This window comes from Oncorhynchus clarkii, chromosome 24 (genome assembly GCF_045791955.1).
Source record: "Oncorhynchus clarkii lewisi isolate Uvic-CL-2024 chromosome 24, UVic_Ocla_1.0, whole genome shotgun sequence".
Classification (NCBI taxonomy): domain Eukaryota; kingdom Metazoa; phylum Chordata; class Actinopteri; order Salmoniformes; family Salmonidae; genus Oncorhynchus; species Oncorhynchus clarkii.
This window is the reverse complement of record NC_092170.1, coordinates 8481216-8499475: the sequence shown is the minus strand read 5'-3', so window position 1 is coordinate 8499475 and position 18260 is coordinate 8481216. Positions and strand designations below refer to the sequence as shown.

At 42.2% G+C, this 18260-nt stretch overlaps 3 protein-coding genes across 7 annotated transcripts; 1 reads left to right on the top strand and 2 right to left on the bottom strand.

The window, feature by feature from the left end:
- Positions 1 to 34: 34 nt before the first annotated feature.
- LOC139382839 (ribonuclease T2-like) lies at positions 35 to 6041 on the bottom strand. 5 transcript variants are annotated; one of them, XM_071127074.1, is made up of 10 exons: positions 5853 to 6041; positions 4370 to 4473; positions 3979 to 4036; positions 3819 to 3886; positions 3609 to 3666; positions 3459 to 3526; positions 1354 to 1467; positions 1186 to 1234; positions 726 to 806; positions 35 to 431 (listed from the first exon to the last, which is right to left on the bottom strand). In XM_071127074.1, the coding sequence occupies exons 2-10, from the start codon at positions 4459 to 4461 to the stop codon at positions 234 to 236; spliced, it is 786 nt and encodes a 261-aa protein (XP_070983175.1). In that variant the 5' UTR covers positions 4462 to 4473; positions 5853 to 6041; the 3' UTR covers positions 35 to 233. The 5 variants fall into 5 exon arrangements, with proteins under 5 accessions (XP_070983175.1, XP_070983176.1, XP_070983177.1 ...); XM_071127075.1 differs by lacking the exon at positions 5853 to 6041 and adding an exon at positions 5558 to 5667; XM_071127076.1 differs by lacking the exon at positions 5853 to 6041 and adding an exon at positions 4831 to 4997.
- On the top strand, positions 5205 to 8357 carry LOC139382841 (cytochrome c oxidase subunit 7A1). The gene is made up of 4 exons (XM_071127079.1): positions 5205 to 5421; positions 7483 to 7569; positions 8000 to 8084; positions 8196 to 8357. Exons 1-4 carry the CDS (start codon positions 5407 to 5409, stop codon positions 8249 to 8251), a joined length of 243 nt encoding a protein of 80 aa, XP_070983180.1. The 5' UTR covers positions 5205 to 5406; the 3' UTR covers positions 8252 to 8357.
- Positions 8358 to 8661: 304 nt separating this feature from the next.
- LOC139382840 (calcineurin B homologous protein 2-like) lies at positions 8662 to 11981 on the bottom strand. The gene is made up of 7 exons (XM_071127078.1): positions 11702 to 11981; positions 11010 to 11082; positions 10822 to 10902; positions 10412 to 10536; positions 10243 to 10304; positions 9750 to 9872; positions 8662 to 9498 (listed from the first exon to the last, which is right to left on the bottom strand). Exons 1-7 carry the CDS (start codon positions 11766 to 11768, stop codon positions 9445 to 9447), a joined length of 585 nt encoding a protein of 194 aa, XP_070983179.1. The 5' UTR covers positions 11769 to 11981; the 3' UTR covers positions 8662 to 9444.
- Between the last annotated feature and the right edge of the window lie 6279 nt (positions 11982 to 18260).

Here is an 18260-nt window from a genome sequence, read left to right as displayed (position 1 = left end):
TATATAAACATTTTGTATATACACAACAATAAGGTGCTTTAAAATACTCGTTTATTTTGCCAACAAAATGTATATTTGGACTCACCAAAAGCATGTTTGCAAAACAAAAATACTTAAAGGACAAAAAGTGCCTGCGTATTACATGAGTGGCTTAAGATGTGAGCCCTGCAATTCAAGAACTTGCTTATCATTAGGTTAAGGCAGCCCCGTCTGTGGTGAGGACAGACGTAACACTAGTCACATGGCTGGTGTGGGTGGTCGTGGTTTATAGGGAAGTAGAAGACAGGGGAGTCCTGTGGACAGGGGTGCCCAGGAAAGGTGTGCCAAAGCTGGGGAGGTTCTGGTTCAGCTCCCTGGTCCTCTTTCTGCTGACATCCAAGGGTGAGGTTTTGAGACAGAGGGATCTTCACCTGGACCAATACTTCTCGTCCCTGAGGGAAGTGATGGGGGATTCCATTTACATGCCCACAAATAAACTTTCTCTACATCTGCAAAATCTTGGAAGCATCAGTGCTACTGCCAGATTACACCAAAGGTGAACAGAGGACTCTCAAGTGGTGATAATGTGTGGTTTGGTACAATACTACAGTGACTAGCATGGTCCCAGATTTGTTTTTGCACTTGCCTACCCCAGTTTGGCATGACACTAAGTGACAAGGAACTGGCATGATGGAGTAGACAGACAGGCACTCATCCTAGGGATTCTTACCTAGCTGTTAGCTTACCTTTTCATCATTTATACACTGAATCTGGACATCGGGGTCATCTCCAATGACTGGGGCCAGAGCATGGTTGACTTTATCGTACTGAACAGATGGCAGAACAATGCAGTAACTGAATTCAAGTTTCATCCTACTTCCCCATGGAAACTTAAGTTCAATGTTAATTGCCTTTTTTTGTCATAAATAGGAATTATTTGTCATGTTCTCAGGGTTTCTGTTTCTGATCTCAACCAAACAAGTTCACTTAAGTGGTTCTATTTTATAAGATCCTACTGAAACCCATGCTGCAAAAATACTAGATAATTTAATTATATCCTTCAGATCCTTATTTGGATGCAGTGTGTCAGTCTGTACATCCAAATAATGTTACATGAAAAGCATTGTAATTTAGTTTCTGTAAACCACACAATGCATGCCTATAGCTGTCTCTTAACCCTTCCCCAAGGTGATAGTGACTACCTACTGGATAAGACTGGTTACAGGAGGGCTTTATTCCTGCGTCCTCCAAGGCTCTGAATAACGGGTGGAGAACAGGTAGCTTAGCCAGGATAAAAGCCATCAACAGAGGTTTGACTATGTGTAATGGTGAAACAGGCAGGTTAGGTATGTGAATGTGAACAGTGGGGCTGACCGGTCAATATCGAAGCGCCCGCGTAGTTTCAGACATATCTGGAAGTAACGCAAGGGAGAGTTCATGCCCTCCACACAAGCCGCACAAGAGCCATGTTTGATCCATTCATCTTTCCTGTTGGAGAAACACATGGACATTCAGCTCTGCTATGCAGCTGTAACACAATTGTATTCTGTGAACTGGAATACAGTAATAACTTTTATTCTGTGGGGACCTCTGAACCTTTCCAGTAAATATAACAGAGAAAATAATGTTGTGTTACGTCTACAGACGGGGCTGCCATGCCTACTGCCTTAACCTAATGATAAGCAAGTTCTTGAATTGCAGGGCTCACATCTTAAGGCACTCATGTAATTCGGAAAGTATTCAGACTTTTTCCACATTTTGTTACTTTACAGCTTCATTCTAAAATGGATCAAATTATTTCCCCCCTCTTCAATCAACTCACAATACCCGATAATGACAAAGCGAAAACATGATTTTAAGCAATTTTTTTAAATGTAAAACAAGAAAAGAAAAATACCTTATTTACATAAATATTCAGACCCTTTGCTATGAGACTCGAAATTGAGCTCAGGTGTATCCTGTTTCCATTGATCATCCTTGAGATGTTTCAACAACTTGATTGGAGTCCACGTGTGGTAAATTCAATTGATTGGACATGATTTGGAAAGACACACACCTGTCTATATAAGGTCCCACAGTTGACAGTGCATGTCAGAGCAAAAACCAAGCCATGAGGTCGAAGGAATTGTCCGTAGAGCTCCGAGACAGGATTGTGTGGAGGCACAGATCTGGGCAAGGCTCCCAAAACATTTTTGCAGTGTTGAAGGTCCCCAAGAACACAGTGGCCTCCATCGTTCTTAAATTGAAGAAGTTTGGAACCACCAAGACTCTTCCTAGAGCTAGCCGCCCGGCCAAACTGATAAATCGAGTGAAAAGGGCCTTGGTCAAGGAGGTGACCAAGAACCCAATGGTCACTCTGACAGAGCTCCAGAGTTCCTCTGTGGAGATGGGAGAACTTTCCAGAAGGCCAACCATCTCTGCAGCACTCCACCAATCAGGGATTTATGGTAGGTAGAGTGGTCAGACAGACCACTAAAGGACTCAGACAATGATAAACAAGATTATCTGATGATGAAACCAAGATATAATTATTTGGCCTGAATGCCAAGCATCACATCTGGAGGAAACCTGGCACCATCCCTACGTTGAAGCATGGTGATGGCAGTATAATGCTGTGTGGATGTTTTTCAGGGACTGGGAGACTAGTTAGAATTGAGGGAAAGATGAACAGAGCAAAGTACAGAGAGATCCTTGATGAAAACCTGCTCCAGAGTGCTCAGGACCTCAGACTGGGGTGAAGGCTCACCTTCCAACGGGACAATGACCCTGAGCACACAGCCAAGACAACGCAGGAGTGGCATCGGGACAAGTCTCTGAATGTCCTTGAGTGGCCCAGATAGTGCCTGGACCTGAACCGATTCAATATCTCTGGAGAGACCTGAAAATAGCTGTGCAGCGACACTCCCCATCCAACCTGACAGAAGCTCCTCAAATACAGGTGTGCCAAGCCTGTAATGTCATATCTAAGAAGACTCGAGTCTGTAATCGCTGCCAAAGGTGCTTCAGCCAAGTACTGAGTAAAGCGTCTGAATACTTATGTAAATGTTCCCCCCCAAAATGTTTTTAACACATCTGAAAAAAATTATAAATACCTGTTAGTGCTTTGTCATTATGGGGTATTGTGTATAGATTGATGAGGGGGAAAAAAACAATTTAATCAATTTTAGAATAAGGGTGTAACGTAAAAAAATGTGGAAAAAGTGAAGGGTCTGAATAATTTCTGAATGCTCTGTATATTAGAGATGGTGGAACAGGTAGTGTAAATGTTGAAGAAATGAATTTGGTAAGTAGACATTTTACCTGGGTTGGGGTCAATTCGAATTGAAGCCAGTCATTTCAGGAAGGAAACTGACATTCCAATTCAATAATTTAAAAAAAGGCCATCTCTTTTTAAAGACTTCTCGATAAACTGAAAAGGAGAAGCTTTTTATGCGAAAAATGTACTTGCATTAGAAATTGACCCCCATCCTGCCTCTTACCAGAAGAGAAAACTGGATTGAGTCTTGAGTAGGGATGGCCAAAGTTGAGAGAGTTCAGGGTCCAGCTCCTGAAAGAAAGAGGAATGTCTTCTGAACACACAGATTCTTCATTGTCCTTCGATGTTGACTGTAACCAGAGACGAGTTTTACCTTGAGGTCAGAGTGGAATATTGGCCAGCAGCTACAACATGTATGAGCTTTCGAAGGCCTAGGTCAAAAATCAAAAAATTATCAGATATGAATTGTCATTCTCATCCAGTTTATTAAGGTCAGTCAAAAGGTTTTATTCTGATGGGGAATGACAAACATTAATGGGTAAATATAATTAATTTAAAACTCAAAATGTTTTTTTTTTTATACCATAGTCCATGGATCGTCCATGTCTGGATGTTTGGAGGTATTCTGCACTGTGATGAATTCTTTAGGCCCTGTGCAGAGTTAGATTGAGTTAGAATAACAAGAATGGGTGATTGACGACGATGAGGATGAGGAAGTGCTATGGAGAAGTGGTTGAACTCACCAAACAGAAGCTCCCAGGCCACTGCAGAGTAAACTTCAAACACTGCCATGTACAGAACCTGGGAGAGATGGAAGGATTCTGTATCCTCACGCCCAAGACTATTTAATATTTCAACATAACAGTACATCACACTCACAATAGAGGCACATTTAGGCTGGGTTTCTGTACAGCACTTTACGACATCAGCTGATGTAAGAAGGGCTTTATAAATTGATTTGATTGACACGCAACTATGCTTGTCCCAAAAGATAGTATTATAGTAAAAAATAAACAATGTACTATAGAAGTTGAAAATAACTAGACTTGAATGGAAATGTCCAACTTCTACACTTGATCGATCTACATTTCACTGTTGGATTGAAGTATTTACAACGCAAGATCCCAATCTTACTTTTCCTGCTGGTCTGCTGTCCAGTGTTCAGACTCCATGGTGACGGTAAGGACAGTCAGCAAGGCCACCACGAGCAGCACTGGTGAAAGCATATTGATGCTAGTCTAGGAGTGTGTGACATAAATATATTGGCTACAATTGCATGTGAAAAAAAGTGTGAAGTATGTTGTTCTCATAAACATGAAAGAAACTGCAACCTCGTCAGTGCACAGAAATGTCATAACAAATGATGCGCTCACATCTTGTGTTAGACGCCAGTTGAAGCGGTATCGTACATTTCACAGGTGCACGCCTTACTGTTGAGTCAGGGCTTGTCTACACTTTGCTAAATCTTACTATCTTTGTTTACATCTCTAACGACAAACAAGTACAGCTAGAGCCATACACGTATGCCTATAAACACCAACAACATGTGCACAAACCCTGTAGAACAACTATAACAATTGTGTTTTGAGACTTACCAGAGAGAGAGAGTGACTGATCATGTGTGACTGATCTGTAATGACAGTTCCCTGCTAATGAAAAATGCTAAACCAAAACTCTCTGTTTGCCTGATCTCATGATCACAGCTGGGGAGAGGTGAGACAACAGACTCGGTTCCTCTTTCTGAGGACCTCAACACAGAAATGAAACTAAGAGTGTCTAGTTTTGAGACTCTTTTAGAATATTATTCACGCAACTGGAAGATGGACGGTGTGCACTGAAAGCAACACATTAGAATGATGCAAATACAAGAATGAGATCACCTAAGTACAAACTGTCAATGAGCAGCATACATTTTCCCCATAAAGAATTTCATTTGAATTCAAATAAACATATGTACATTTAATGATGTGTGAGAGCAGAAATCAATGTGAACAACGGCTACCAAATAAACAATTGTAGACCATTGGAGGGAAGGCTTGAGCAGAGTTTGGACTCTCCTGGTGACCATAGTTTGGCTCGCATTCAGAAATGCTGCAATATGTGACTGCGCCCTTGAACAGGCCGCGGCTAGACAAGCAGCAAGAGGCTTCACACCGAGTACAACCTCCACCATGAATCGCCTACTGGTAAAAAATATTTGTTTTCTCTCCAAATGTTTCTGTTTTCTCTGCTGCCAGTAGTAATCTGAATCATATAAAGAGTTAAAATATTATGAATCGATTCTTGGATCTTATTTGGAAAGAGAAGTACAGTTGGACTGACCTTTGTACCACCTTTTATTAATGTGGAGAGTAGAAGGCAACATTTGCAGTGATAACTGTCTTCCTGATTACTTGTTGCTAAGTATCAAATAAATAAATACATTCCAGTATGTGTGGGGGATAAGTTAGACGGGCTATGGCCTCAAATAACCTGTTGCAGGCCTCGTCTCTGCCCCGGTGGTCGACTGAGAGTTAGGCCAGCATATAAGCCACTTTAGATAGTAAAACAAGAAGGGTGGTCCCAGGAGATTCTGACGTCATTCTAGAGAAATGCAGTTACAGAGACATATTACTACCTGTCTAGATGATCTCTCTGTGAGGTCGTATTGGACTCATATTGTCATTCAGATGAAAATGTAATACAAAACTGGGTCTTATTGATCTTTTAAAATATGTAGTTTACAAGCTCCTACTGAGAGGTCATATCGTTTCAATTACGTCCCTCTCACTTCTCGGTGAGGTGGAAAAATGCTATGGTATATTATACTTGTATATTGTTATTGATTCACATTTCCTCTATCGGTCCTTTATGATTTCTCTAAGCAAACTGTGCCGTGTCCACAAATAGCTCCCACATACGTACGCACACACGTATACACACACACACATGGAATTCAGTCCAAGGGGAAGGGTTTAATGTTCCTCTCTCCCTCCAAAATATGTAATCTAATTGGTTGAGGTCACAGGTTGAGTGGCAGTCATTGGCTGGCAGCAATGCCAGTTCTCGCCCCCTGGTTCAGGCCTCCAATTTGACCTTGGTAGATATTACACTGTGGAACCAGTTCTCTTAAAGGGACAGAACTCAAGTCAACACAAGTATACGAAATGGTCTTCAATGAAATTAAAAGTTTTTGCCTGTGATAGGAAAAAGTAGTAAGAGATTGACATCACAGAGAATGTTGACGTGATACAAAGACCAATAGATTAAAAACTTCACTGCGGTGGCGCAGTGGTCGAAGGCACCAGAGACTCTGGATTTGAGCCCAGGCTCGAAATAGTCCTGTTATAAGGAATGAACATAATGGGTCAGAACAAATGGTATAGGTTGACCCTGATTTTCAACTGTTTATCTAATTGACAATAATGGTTAAATACCGGTTTGCACTCGACAGTGTCCTTTTACAGAACATCGGTCTGATTTCATATTTCATTAGGATTATCCGTCAAAGGAAGTTGAATCTCTGCCTGAGAAGGCTTTTGGTTGGTTTTTATATCTTGGAGGATGTTGATTTAATCAAGCATATTTGATGTGACAACCCAGCTGTCTTTGATACTAGCATCACTTTGGATGGAATGCGTATCTACGATTGCCCAAATTGTATATTCACTCAGAAGGTCTAAAACATAGTGAAGAAGGTGATACACACTTCAACGTCTGTGTAATTTCCCCCCTGCATGCTGTTGAAAGGAAAAGGAACGTTTGTGACTGTCTCATTTTTTTGGGGGTGTATGCAAACCACTCAAAATGTCTACAACAGTTAGAAGGGGGTACTTCCTCTCATAACCAAGACTGTATACAATAGCAGTTGTTGTCATGACGAACACTATTTCAACGGAGAGGGAAGTAAGAGTAACCCAAAGAGTATTCCATAGCTCTTTCCTCATACAAGAAACAACAGGCTAGTGTCACATCCCTCTAAAAGTGAAAGTAGAAAAACAGGTGTTGAATCGAAAAGGTAAATGCCACCCTATGTTATCTTATTATCAAATGATTGAATCTACTGGAAACCTTATGAAAACAGCACCTAGCCTCAGCCGCTCAGTCAGCATGTCCCATCAAGAATCCAACCAATTTATTTTGCACATTTGGCCGGAAGGGATGCAAAGGTATGTTTTGGTATAAACCCTGTATTTTCTATCTAGCTTTCACATCCTTTGCTGGCACAGAGTAACATGGGTGATTTTGTGACTGTGGGATCCTTTCAGAAGCTGCCCCGGCTGGCTACCAGCGCCTTCAGCACAACAACCAAACAGATGAAGAACAAGGTGCCAGATCATCAGAAGCTATTCCAGGTGAGCATGACCTCATTAGGACACCTGGATGAGAAACAATCCCAAACGAAGAAAACAAGAGGTGTCTTAGCAACAGTGGATTTGAGATGTTTATTGGCAGTCAACAATGTCAACAAGGTGTGATTTTGGCAGCAGACAAAAGTAATCTTCCTCACAGCGTTCATCAATGTCTGCAGAACATGTTTACATTGAGCAACATTGACCTGATTGGGATCTTCTGTATGTGTCATGTTGCAAGATTGATGAATTGCCACCATTGTTGGGTGGCACCTCAGAGGGGATAGTTGTTCTGTTCTTCAGATTAATGGTCTGGAATGCAATTCAGTCTGGTTTTATCATCACATATCACAAAGTCATTTTGGGCTTACAATAAAAGCCTCCAATGATTCATGATCATGAATAGGTATTTGAACCCTGACTTCGGTTGTAGGCGGACAACGGCTTGCCAGTCCACATCAAGGGAGGGACCACTGATGTCCTTCTCTACCGTCTAACAATGTCCATCACCCTCGCAGGTACCTGTTACATTCCTCCATCAACGTACTCTGTACATTTGGAGTATTGTGGTGCTGGTTTTCTATGCCGTATCACATGTTCTAATCATTGTGTCTTTCTGTTCTATTTAGGCACCGGTTACTGCCTATTCTGGATTCTATGTGCCTGTCAGCCTAAGGGCAAATGAGGAAGCCCTGCTAATGCATGTGTTTATTGTTTAAATCAATTCCACTTTATGAACTTCTTCTAATGTCATGGTACAATTTCTGTACAGAATAAATCTCTCCATTATGCCTCTGTATCAAGGCAAGCCTGAATGTCAGTGTGTAAATGTAAACCACTTAAGAAATATTTCCCTCTATCATCCATGTGTTAATTCACTTAACCTCAGTGAAAATATTGATTCCTGCCACTCTGTGTTCAATCAGAGAAATGAAGGAACATTTCACACGGAACAAGCTTTGGAAATATCCCTGTGTTAGATGGCCGTAGATAGCAACAAGCGGTGTGGCTATTTGAATCAGTAACATCAAAAAATTAAATGTACTGATACTTGAAATATGAAAATCGGTTGCAAAAAAATACTCCACACAAATACCAACAGGGTTATTTCATTAAGATTCCATGTTTCTGACAAACAAAAATGCATAGATTTGAGAAATACATTTGGCACACATTAGTTCAATGCTATCCAGTCAGTCACAAAACAGACCCTTTCTTTACTCTGGCTCAAAATGTAGACATTCGATTTGTTGTACTGTCGTTCTCTCTAAATCAAATCTATTGAATCACAATTATAGCCAAGCTTGAGCTTTCATGGGCTTTTCTCCCCATGAGCAACTCAATAAATGAATGATATCATTTACACAAATATTTATTTGTAGAAATATTGTATCACTTTCATAGTTCTCATGTTCTGTGTAATTAGACAACGGCTGCTACATCTAGAGACGTATTGCAGTCAAGTCTTACTTACAAGGAAAAGTGAACTTCAAGTATCGGCTTCCCTTCATAGAAGCTTATGTTTGCCCTTGTAAAAACGAACCCAATTGAAAATGTAGGTTCTGCAACAACTACAAAACAAATATTAAATTACATTTGACTGTATTGTATAAAAGCAGTTACAATGTAATTATACATTAGTCCTATGCAGTTATACGTTGGAACATGATCCCCATACGCCAGTATACAGTAAACATATGAAGTCACAGCATATTAGTCAGTCATTTAAGGTATTTAGTGTTAATCATCCAATTAAAAGAATCAGTAATGTCGTCATATTTCCCTGCAGAAGCCTTGTTTTTACCAGGGAGGGATGAGTAGACACAAAGTGGGCTACATCTCTGTGAACGGTCACTTGACCCAGTGCAACCACTCTAGCTAGCGCAGGAAGCGAATGCTCATCTTGTGGTCGATGTTTACCTTCTCCAGGGACTGTAGGGAAAAAGAAAAGCCAAAGTTAGACCGACGAATGGTGGAATTGGTATATTACATCACAGTCAAATACAGCACATGCAGCCACTGAATATGAGAGGATAAGGCAAAATACTGTCATCGTACAATATGCTGTTTGACTACAGCAATGGCCAACATCATTTTCTATGTGGTTGACTTAGTATTCTGGGTGCACTGTGCTGCAATGGCCCATGTTGATATGTCAGTCTTCGAGCTCTACCAAGTGGTACCTTGCGGAACTCCTCAAAAGAGATGGCATCGTCCTTGTCCAGGTCAGCCTCCTGGATGGTGCGGTCGGCGATGCTCTCAAGCTGCTCCTCCGTCACCTGCATCTCCAGCATGGACCGCAGCACCTGTCAATCACCCTCAGCTGTCAATCACATCCCAAACCCATTGGAGAATGGGCTTCATTCTATAGGGCCCTCAAATTCAAATCCCGACCTTGAAGCCAGTTCCACTTCTTGTTTTGTTGTTCCCCTCTAATCAGGGACTGATTTAGACCTGGAACACCAGGTGGGTGCAATTAATTATCAGGTAGAACAGAAAACCAGCAGGCTCCGGACCTCGTAGGGTAAGATTTGAATACCTCTGGTATAGGATATAGGCATTCTAGCCATAAATTGCAGGGGCATACCAGACCTGGTTTGGTATGAGAAACAATTTGCATCACTAACTTATTGGTGGTATATTGTGTTGTCAGTAAAGCCAACAGTTATTACAGACCTGTAGAAGCTCTGCTCTGGAGATTTTGCCATCCTTGTCCTGGTCATACAGTTGGAAAGCAACTGAAAGGAAAGAGATAAATCAGGGCAGAACTGACTGAGTTGAATTTGACTGCTAAAATCTATTTTGGGGTAACCACGAAAAAATATATATCTGCCAGAGGACTCACACTTGAGTTTACTGGTCCTACTGTTGACAGGTTCAGGCATACTGGGATCTTTGGGATGTTTTTTGTCCGCAGGCCGGAAGTGGGCCAGGATCCTCACAAAGGAGTGGAAGTCCACCGTTTCCTGTCTGAGAGATATTCTTTTAATACCAGAACCCGCTTACATTCCAAAAGTACAGGGTACATGGACATTTTATAAAAAATAAAATAAAAATTGGTGCACAGAATCAACTGAACTTGAATAAATATTTAGTCTTGTTGATTGTGCTCTCTGTTGTTTTAAGGAGACCTAGAAAAATAATGGACTTTTTTATTACAGCGAGAATTAACATGAACCTTTACCTTACCATTTCATTGGTGAGGTTATCAAGTCAGTAACATTACTCAAACATGTAAGAAATGTTGTTCTGTACCCTGGAGAGAAGAAAGCCCCAATGATCCGATCCCCAATGGGGTTCATCGCCAACCTATTAATGGCTCCAAAATCCTGTGGGCTTCACAGTAATGGGGATAAAACAAAGACAAGACATCCAGACATAAGTTATTCTGAAATGCACTGTTTTAGTCAACTCCATAAAGCTGACATGATCCCACCACTTACCGGAGATGACCTGTCTTCTCCTTGTCCAATGCTTCGAAACGGTCATAAAGTCGAACAATGTGTGCAGGGGTGACTATGATAAAGAGAAAACAAGAGAACCATAGATTCATGCTATTAGTAATGGGGCAGGACAGTGGCACACCAAATAATTTAATCACTATATGCAATAACCATATAGAGGCCAGTTCATTGCTCTGGATACCACTCAAGCAAACACTCCATGAATTATTCAAGCATTTATAAAAGTAGCCTAAAGGCCAAATTATTAATTTACCCACAACTTCTCAAAGCCACATGTATATGTCAATATAACTCTCTGTTCAAAGCTTAGACATCCAATACTGTATTTGGTTGGGTAAGACGCATGCGTATTTTGATCAGCCAAAGTTGCGCGCGCAATTTGCGCACCTGTCAAACATCAATCTTATGGGTGCAAAAACGATTAATACTTTGCACACATTTCAACATATCTGCGCTTTAAAACTTTGATGAAAAAATATAATAAAGGCAAAAGAAAAGCTGGGCTCCATACAGCTGTCACAATAACATCTATAATGAAATCCGTTATACGCCCACTCAAAGATTTGTCTTCGAATTTGGCATAAACTATTAAGTCATTGTATAATCATGACAATCTCAATACAATTTTTTATAGTAGCCTAAATTACAGTCCTACCCGCCGGAGAACTTACAACCCGTTTCTTGCATTAATTCTTCGACGTTTGGAATTTTTGACAGGGTGGAGTTTGTCGAGCCCATTTCCACAGAAAAAAAACACTCGATAAATAAACGTCAGGTCCGGGAACTTCAGAATTTCCCGTTAACTTCCCATTGCCTGTTGTTTAGAAATGATAAACGAATGTAGCTATGAAACAAACTTTAGTATCCTCGACAAAAAGCAAGGGTTTATTGAACGTCAAGTCAGGCAGTTCAGGGCTAATATCTACACAACGGCAGTTAAACCAAGGGGTCCAAATGACCAATGGGGTCGTGACTTATATGTTTTCAAGAACACACATTCAAATTCAAAGTCTGTTCCTACAACAGATCTCCAAGACTGATATAGAATTTTATCAATAGCCTGGATTTACTATCCAACATGGATAGCATTATATATAGCAACGTGTATCTTTGATTAATATATTTGCATTATAGCTATGTATTTTAAACATAACCTGTATTTAACTAGGCAAGTCAGTTAAGAACAAATCCTTTGTTCTTGGCCAGTTGTGCACCACCCTATGGGACTCCCAATCATAGCCATATGGTACAGCCTGGATTAAAACTAGGGAGTGTAGTGAGGCCTCCTTTTCACTGCGATGCAGCACATTAGACAGCTGCGCCACTCGGGAGTCCTTAAATCATCCCTAATAGCTTGCTACCTACACTAATCCATTACATAATGGAATCTTTGACCTAATGATTATAATAGCCTACTAGCCTGTATGCTCCTGAGTAACCTGACCATCACTATACTGTCCAATACAATGTATTACATGCAAATCAAACATGCTTTGCAGACGTTGTTATAGTGGTCCTTTGACACTAGATGGCACCATCCCTTTCAGATAGCAAGGAAACAGAGGCTACTACTTAAGTGGACAATGTGTGCATTGTGAGTAGTCTAGTTATAGTATGGGTCAGCTCTGACCGTTATCAGCTATCAGTTGGAAAGCTGGTTTGTGTTTCATGAGTCAGTGAACTGCTCTGTATTTCCTGCATACTATTTTTCCAAAACCGTTATTAGATAATAGTCCATGGGACTCAAAAACTTTTCCTTCCGAATGAACCTGGTGCTATAAAATCCCGATCTATAATGGGGTTCAGAATTATTCATATTTATATAACTTCTAGGCAACAGGTTTCCACATCAACAAAATGAAGGGTCTTTCTCTTCATCAACAAAAACATACCATTTGTGCATCATGGATCCTTGCTCCCGAGTGGCGCAGCAGTCTAAGGCACTGCATCTCAGTGCTAGAGGTGTCACTACAGACCCTGGTTTGATTCCAGGCTGTATCCCAACCGGCCGTGATTGGGAGTCTCATAGGGCGGCGCACAATTGGCCCAGCGTCGTCTTGCCTAGTTCAATGAAGGGTAAAATAAAAATAGCTGATAATTTGTTAGCAACGGTTTGAATTTGTTTACATTACTGGCAGCTGTGATGCTTGCCTTGCTCATGTATTTAAATAGCCCAAGACTTGAATCATTCTCTTTGCTGACCTTTACATTTGAACCATTAAAAGCATTTGTGGGCTAGAAAGATTGCTGCCAACAACAAGAACATTTTAGTAGGCCTACTCACACCAAATGTCAAGACTAATAGCAAAACAAACAAATCAATGTATTTTTTTCTGTCCACAAACATCTATCATGAATAAACATGTTTCCTCTGTAGCTGAATCCTGTTTTTCAGGAAAAGAAAGGCATTTACAGGGCTGGAAATGCAATGTGATGTGTCTCACATGAAATAGACATCAAATCCGTCCACTCCACTGCTGCTGTCATGCCCCAAAAATAGTTTGGTATAATAATTCAGGTCACCTTCATTCAACCAAATAGTAGAGTAATAACACATGTAAATATGAGAGATGTAACTAGGACGACTGACAAGATGTGATTGTCAAGCCCAGGGCTCCATGCCAAGGCAGCCAGACAGAAAATACCTCAGCCCTCATGATCACACTCCCAAGTGCCAAAGAGAGACATTAGCAAGCTGCTCCCCATGTCTTGTTCTATCGTTAGTTGTTAACATAGACCATATGTGGAGAGTCACTCACTCAGGAGCCACAGCACTAAGACACACTGGATGGAGCTGGACATTCCTTCAATGTTGGAATGTACAGAGAGTTAGGAAGTAAGAGTGACAGAGTGGTCCAATCAGTGCTCTCTGCTCAGCGAGAGTGAGACAGCTAGTGTTTTTCTTCTCCTTTGTTCAATTCCTCATTGGTGGCAGAGGTGAACATGCAGGGTGGTTCACTAGATGTTGACACGTCTGTCTCCTTCAGACTAGACACACACGCACGCACGCACATACGCACACACATACGCACAAAGAAGAAGTCAGACTCAAATTTAGCACAGTGTGCTGCTATATAACATGCCTCAGATTGAGTCCTGGGCTTATAAAAATGCTTATTATTATTGTTACACAAGTAAGCAGCTTCTACATATGGCAGGCTCTTCATTTTTAAGAGCTGGAATTTTTCCCAGATAACATCTCCTTTTTCACCACTTACAGTTTGTTTATCTTAATGGAGACCAGTAAGTCAGAGCCCCCCATTACTTTTTTCTCTCCCTATCAGATGTTGAACTATGTACAGTAATAAATCAAGAGTATTTCAAACGGCCAAAGGAGTGAGTTGCCTTCAGTATAACTTTGCAGAATCAAGAAAAGTTGTGTTGACCTAGCTGTAGTACAGTAAACTGAGCAGTCTGGACTCTTGACAGGCATGCGTTGTTCTGTGCCGATAGTCGTTCACCACCGTAGATAAAGTATTTATAGATTCTTTCACAATGTTTATTCTATTTTTTTTATTTTTTTTATTTCACCTTTATTTAACCAGGTAGGCAAGTTGAGAACAAGTTCTCATTTACAATTGCGACCTGGCCAAGATAAAGCAAAGCAGTTGGACAGATACAACGACACAGAGTTACACATGGAGTAAAACAAACATACAGTCAATAATACTGTATAAACAAGTCTATATACGATGTGAGCAAATGAGGCAAAGTAAATACAGGATGATAGGATAGGAGATGATTCCATGTTTGTCTTTCATTTCTTTTCTATATTTCTTCTTTCCTATAATCCACACCTTTTGAATCTCACTTTCTGATACCAGCCAGCGAAGTGAAACTATCTCGGCTCTTAGGTTCCGTTTCATGACATGTGCCACGGGTCACTGACAAGGTGACACATTAACAAAAAGATTCAAATTTATTCCAGCCGACTATAAGTCACCCATGGGGAACTTTGTTTGGCCATTTGTTGTGTTTAACCTTCAAATTAATTAAGATGAATGGCTCTTTAATGGGCAAGGAATAACCGGCTTTGACTGGAACCTCTAACTGCAGAGAACAGATTAACAGAAGAAGAGAGCATGACCGTGAAAAAGATAAAAATATAAAAGTGGACTGAGGAAAGCCCACCTCTCTCTTTTTGAGTAATTTCCACAAACGTTCTATCGGGCGGCGGTTTTGTCCTTGGTGCCACAAACAATGAAAGTGAAAGCATGTCAGAGACTTGGTTGGGCAGTGTGCCAATTGGGTGAGAATGAAGCTTTGCTGGCTATTTGAACTTTGACCCCTGCTCTGCCATGGATGATAAAAGACTTGTAAACACCATCCCCAGTCTGAGTGAATGGGAAGGTCAACTGTGTTCCATTCATCTCAAACTAAAGGCACCACAGGCAGAGAGCCCGCTCAGTCTGTCTGAACTGGAAAACTACAACATTTTCAATTGTCCTGTATGTCATTGCAGGTTAAGCATAGAAATTATGTTATGTTACTTTAAAAAAACAGGAAGCGCAGTTCAACGTTTAGTGTCATTCCAGGTTGTCAGCCAGTTGTCTTCTTTACACCCCCTGCATTTCCTGAGAATTCAATAACAATGAGAAAAATACCTCACAGTTAAAAATCAATATGTCTAAATGATAGGCTACCCTTTGATTAGCCAAAATCAATGGCCAAAATTAATATGGGTAAATAACAATGCATTATGCAAGAGGATGGCGCTCCACCAGGGTGCTCCACATCCTTTCCCTCTGTTGGTGGTCCTCGCTGGCACCCTCACACGTCTAGGTGCCATCCTTTGCCAACTCCCGCCATGCAACTTGAGCAGGGGACACCCGCTACGTCTCAAGTATGCTCAGCCGCAAACTGGGTCAATTAACCTTGGCTGGAGAGGGAGTCTGTTGGCCTGTCTGTCTCCCCCCTCATCTGTGCGGCTGAGACTGGGGCTGGGTGGGGGAGTGACTTGGAGCTGAGGAAGGGGTGTCCTGCTGGGCTGGGGCAGGCTGATAATGAAGGGAGAACATTCCGGGCCAGTGGAGTGCAGGAGAGACCAGACTCAATGCGACAGACACAGGAAATAACAGTGAGCGGGTGCCGCTCTGCTACAACTACCTATCTCCAAAACCTCACCTCAGACACGTCAGTGCCTTGTCTAAACAAGATCCCCTTTTACTTTCTTTACTTGAGGCCACACTCCAAGGTCACCAGGATACAGAGCACACTCCAAGGTCACCAGGATACAGAGCACACTCCAAGGTCACCAGGATACAGAGCACACTCCAAAACCACAACCATAACACACCATAACGATCCACCAGCTTGTCTTGGGACAGCATGTCTAAACTACAATTTACAACAAACTAAATCCAAAACCCCATCCACCATCCTGAGGCCCATCAGACACCACCCTGTCCCCACAATGTACTGAGCAGTTCTGGCTAATTAATATTGCCATCCAGATGAAAGGGCAGCCATGGGAGGCACGAGTTGAGGCCGGGGGGTTCCTGGGGCTTGTAAGGAGACAACCCCTCCCCCGCCCCACCTCCCCCGGCTAATGATTACGTTTTCAAATAACAGAAGGGAGCTAAATGGAATGGTAGAGGGGCACTGAGGCCACCAGGTGGGAAGGGAGGTGGCTCTCCAGAACTCAGGACTGAGACCCTGAGTGTTGAACACTGTGGAAGCCCTTTTAATCAAGACATGCCCTGGAGCATGGCCCATCTGTGACAGACAGGGCCCTCACTGAGGGGAGAGAGGAAGAGAGGAGAGGGAAGGAGATGAGGAGAGAAGAGAGGAGGAGAAAAGGAAGAGAGAAAGGGGAGATGAGGAAAGGAGAAGAAAGGTGAGAGGAGAGGAGGCAAGGAGGAGAGGAGGAAAGTCCTTCAAGTGGTTGTGAGAGAGGCGCTGCTGGGGAGGGGGTTGGGCAGGGTTGCTTGTTTACACTAATTCCCCAGTTTGAAGAAGTTTCTCTCCCCTGTGCCAAACGATGGATTATAAAACGACTCCTCCTTCCTCAACACAAACGCACCTCAAAGTCAAAGTGCTTAACATAACTGTGATGGGTCCAAACCCAGCTACCCCCTCTCTGAGGGGACAGTTCAGTACCAGGCTGAGATTCCTCTTCTCATTTGGAAGTTGGCGCTTAAAAAGTGTTAAAGAAACTGATGCATAATAGAGCTGAGGAGAGAACAATACGAAGTGGGCTCCTTGCTTGCCACGCTGACAGATGGCGGGGGAGAAGAACGTTTCTTGGAATAGGACCAGCTCTTAATTACTGAGCGTCTGAATGGAAGGCGCTCGGCTCATTAGCGAGGAGCAGGCTGACATGGACTCTCCCCGCGTTGCACTGGGGGCTGACAGCCCTGCCCTGACCCTAATTGCGCAAATTGCTGGAGCACTGTCACTGCCAACCCACCTCCCTTCCACCACACTGGCCTACTGCAGAATGGGAGGTGTGTGTTGGAAGATGGGTGGGTTTGGGGGTGATGGTGGTGGTGGTGGTGGAGATGGGGGGGGGGGGGGGGGGTTGGAGTTACGCCCTTGTTTCCCCACAGGAATTTGGGTTCCAAATTAGTTACGTTTGGAACCCAATGGGAGAGACAGCAAAAGCTGTGTTGCTCCTATAGTTTTGGTTCAGTCTGTTTAAACCAATGATTTATGCTCACATCATTGGTTTTACCACTAGCTAGCTTTCTGCGGCATGGGTTGTTCTCCACTAAAGGGCAAACTAGCGTGCAAAGCCCGTTTCCTTCTGATTTTCTAATCACTTAATTGTTGTTGTGTGAATAATGTATTAGGCAGGAATGAAACAATCCTCAAAGAGAAGAAAGGCCACTGATCAGCATTGCATCATGTTTAACTTCACTGTAAAACAGCCTCAGACTTCCAGTGATCTATTTCATTCCAGAAATTTCCGGGCTGATTAGGCCCTTTTCCAAGTAAGCCCTCTACCATGGGCCAGATTGAATTACTAAGCTAATGATCTACTCATCCGTAACCACTATATATCTGAGTAAATAGCAACAGTTCTTCATCCAATACACGGACATTCCTTGCACTCCGGATCATTTCCCATGTCTGGGTTGCACCAAGTCAGCACAGTACTGATATTCATGTTTGTTGCTCTCATGTGGATTTCTCAACGTTTCTGTAAATGTTTCGACACATTCTCAGAGAAAGGTCCCCAATGTGGCCGAAGAAGCCCCTACAATCCCGTCCACATCACTGGCTATTTGT

What these genes read in the sequence shown, in the direction of transcription:
- LOC139382841 (XM_071127079.1), top strand. An exon ending in ATCATCAGAAGCTATTCCAG is followed by an intron (nt 7,570 to 7,999) that starts GTGAGCATGACC and finishes CTTCGGTTGTAG; the next exon opens with GCGGACAACGGCTTGCCAGT. An exon ending in AATGTCCATCACCCTCGCAG is followed by an intron (nt 8,085 to 8,195) that starts GTACCTGTTACA and finishes TGTTCTATTTAG; the next exon opens with GCACCGGTTACTGCCTATTC.
- LOC139382839 (XM_071127076.1), bottom strand. Translation starts at nt 4,854, where the DNA reads ATGATCAGTCACTCTCTCTCTCTG. An exon ending in TATTCCACTCTGACCTCAAG is followed by an intron (nt 3,527 to 3,608) that starts GTAAAACTCGTC and finishes TCTTTCTTTCAG; the next exon opens with GAGCTGGACCCTGAACTCTC. An exon ending in CCTGTAACCAGTCTTATCCA is followed by an intron (nt 807 to 1,185) that starts GTAGGTAGTCAC and finishes CCATCTGTTCAG; the next exon opens with TACGATAAAGTCAACCATGC.
- LOC139382840 (XM_071127078.1), bottom strand. Translation starts at nt 11,768, where the DNA reads ATGGGCTCGACAAACTCCACCCTGTCAAAAATTCCAAACGTCGAAGAA. An exon ending in ATTAATGCAAGAAACGGGTT is followed by an intron (nt 11,083 to 11,701) that starts GTAAGTTCTCCG and finishes TCTTTATCATAG; the next exon opens with TCACCCCTGCACACATTGTT. An exon ending in CTTTTGAGGAGTTCCGCAAG is followed by an intron (nt 9,499 to 9,749) that starts GTACCACTTGGT and finishes TTTTCCCTACAG; the next exon opens with TCCCTGGAGAAGGTAAACAT.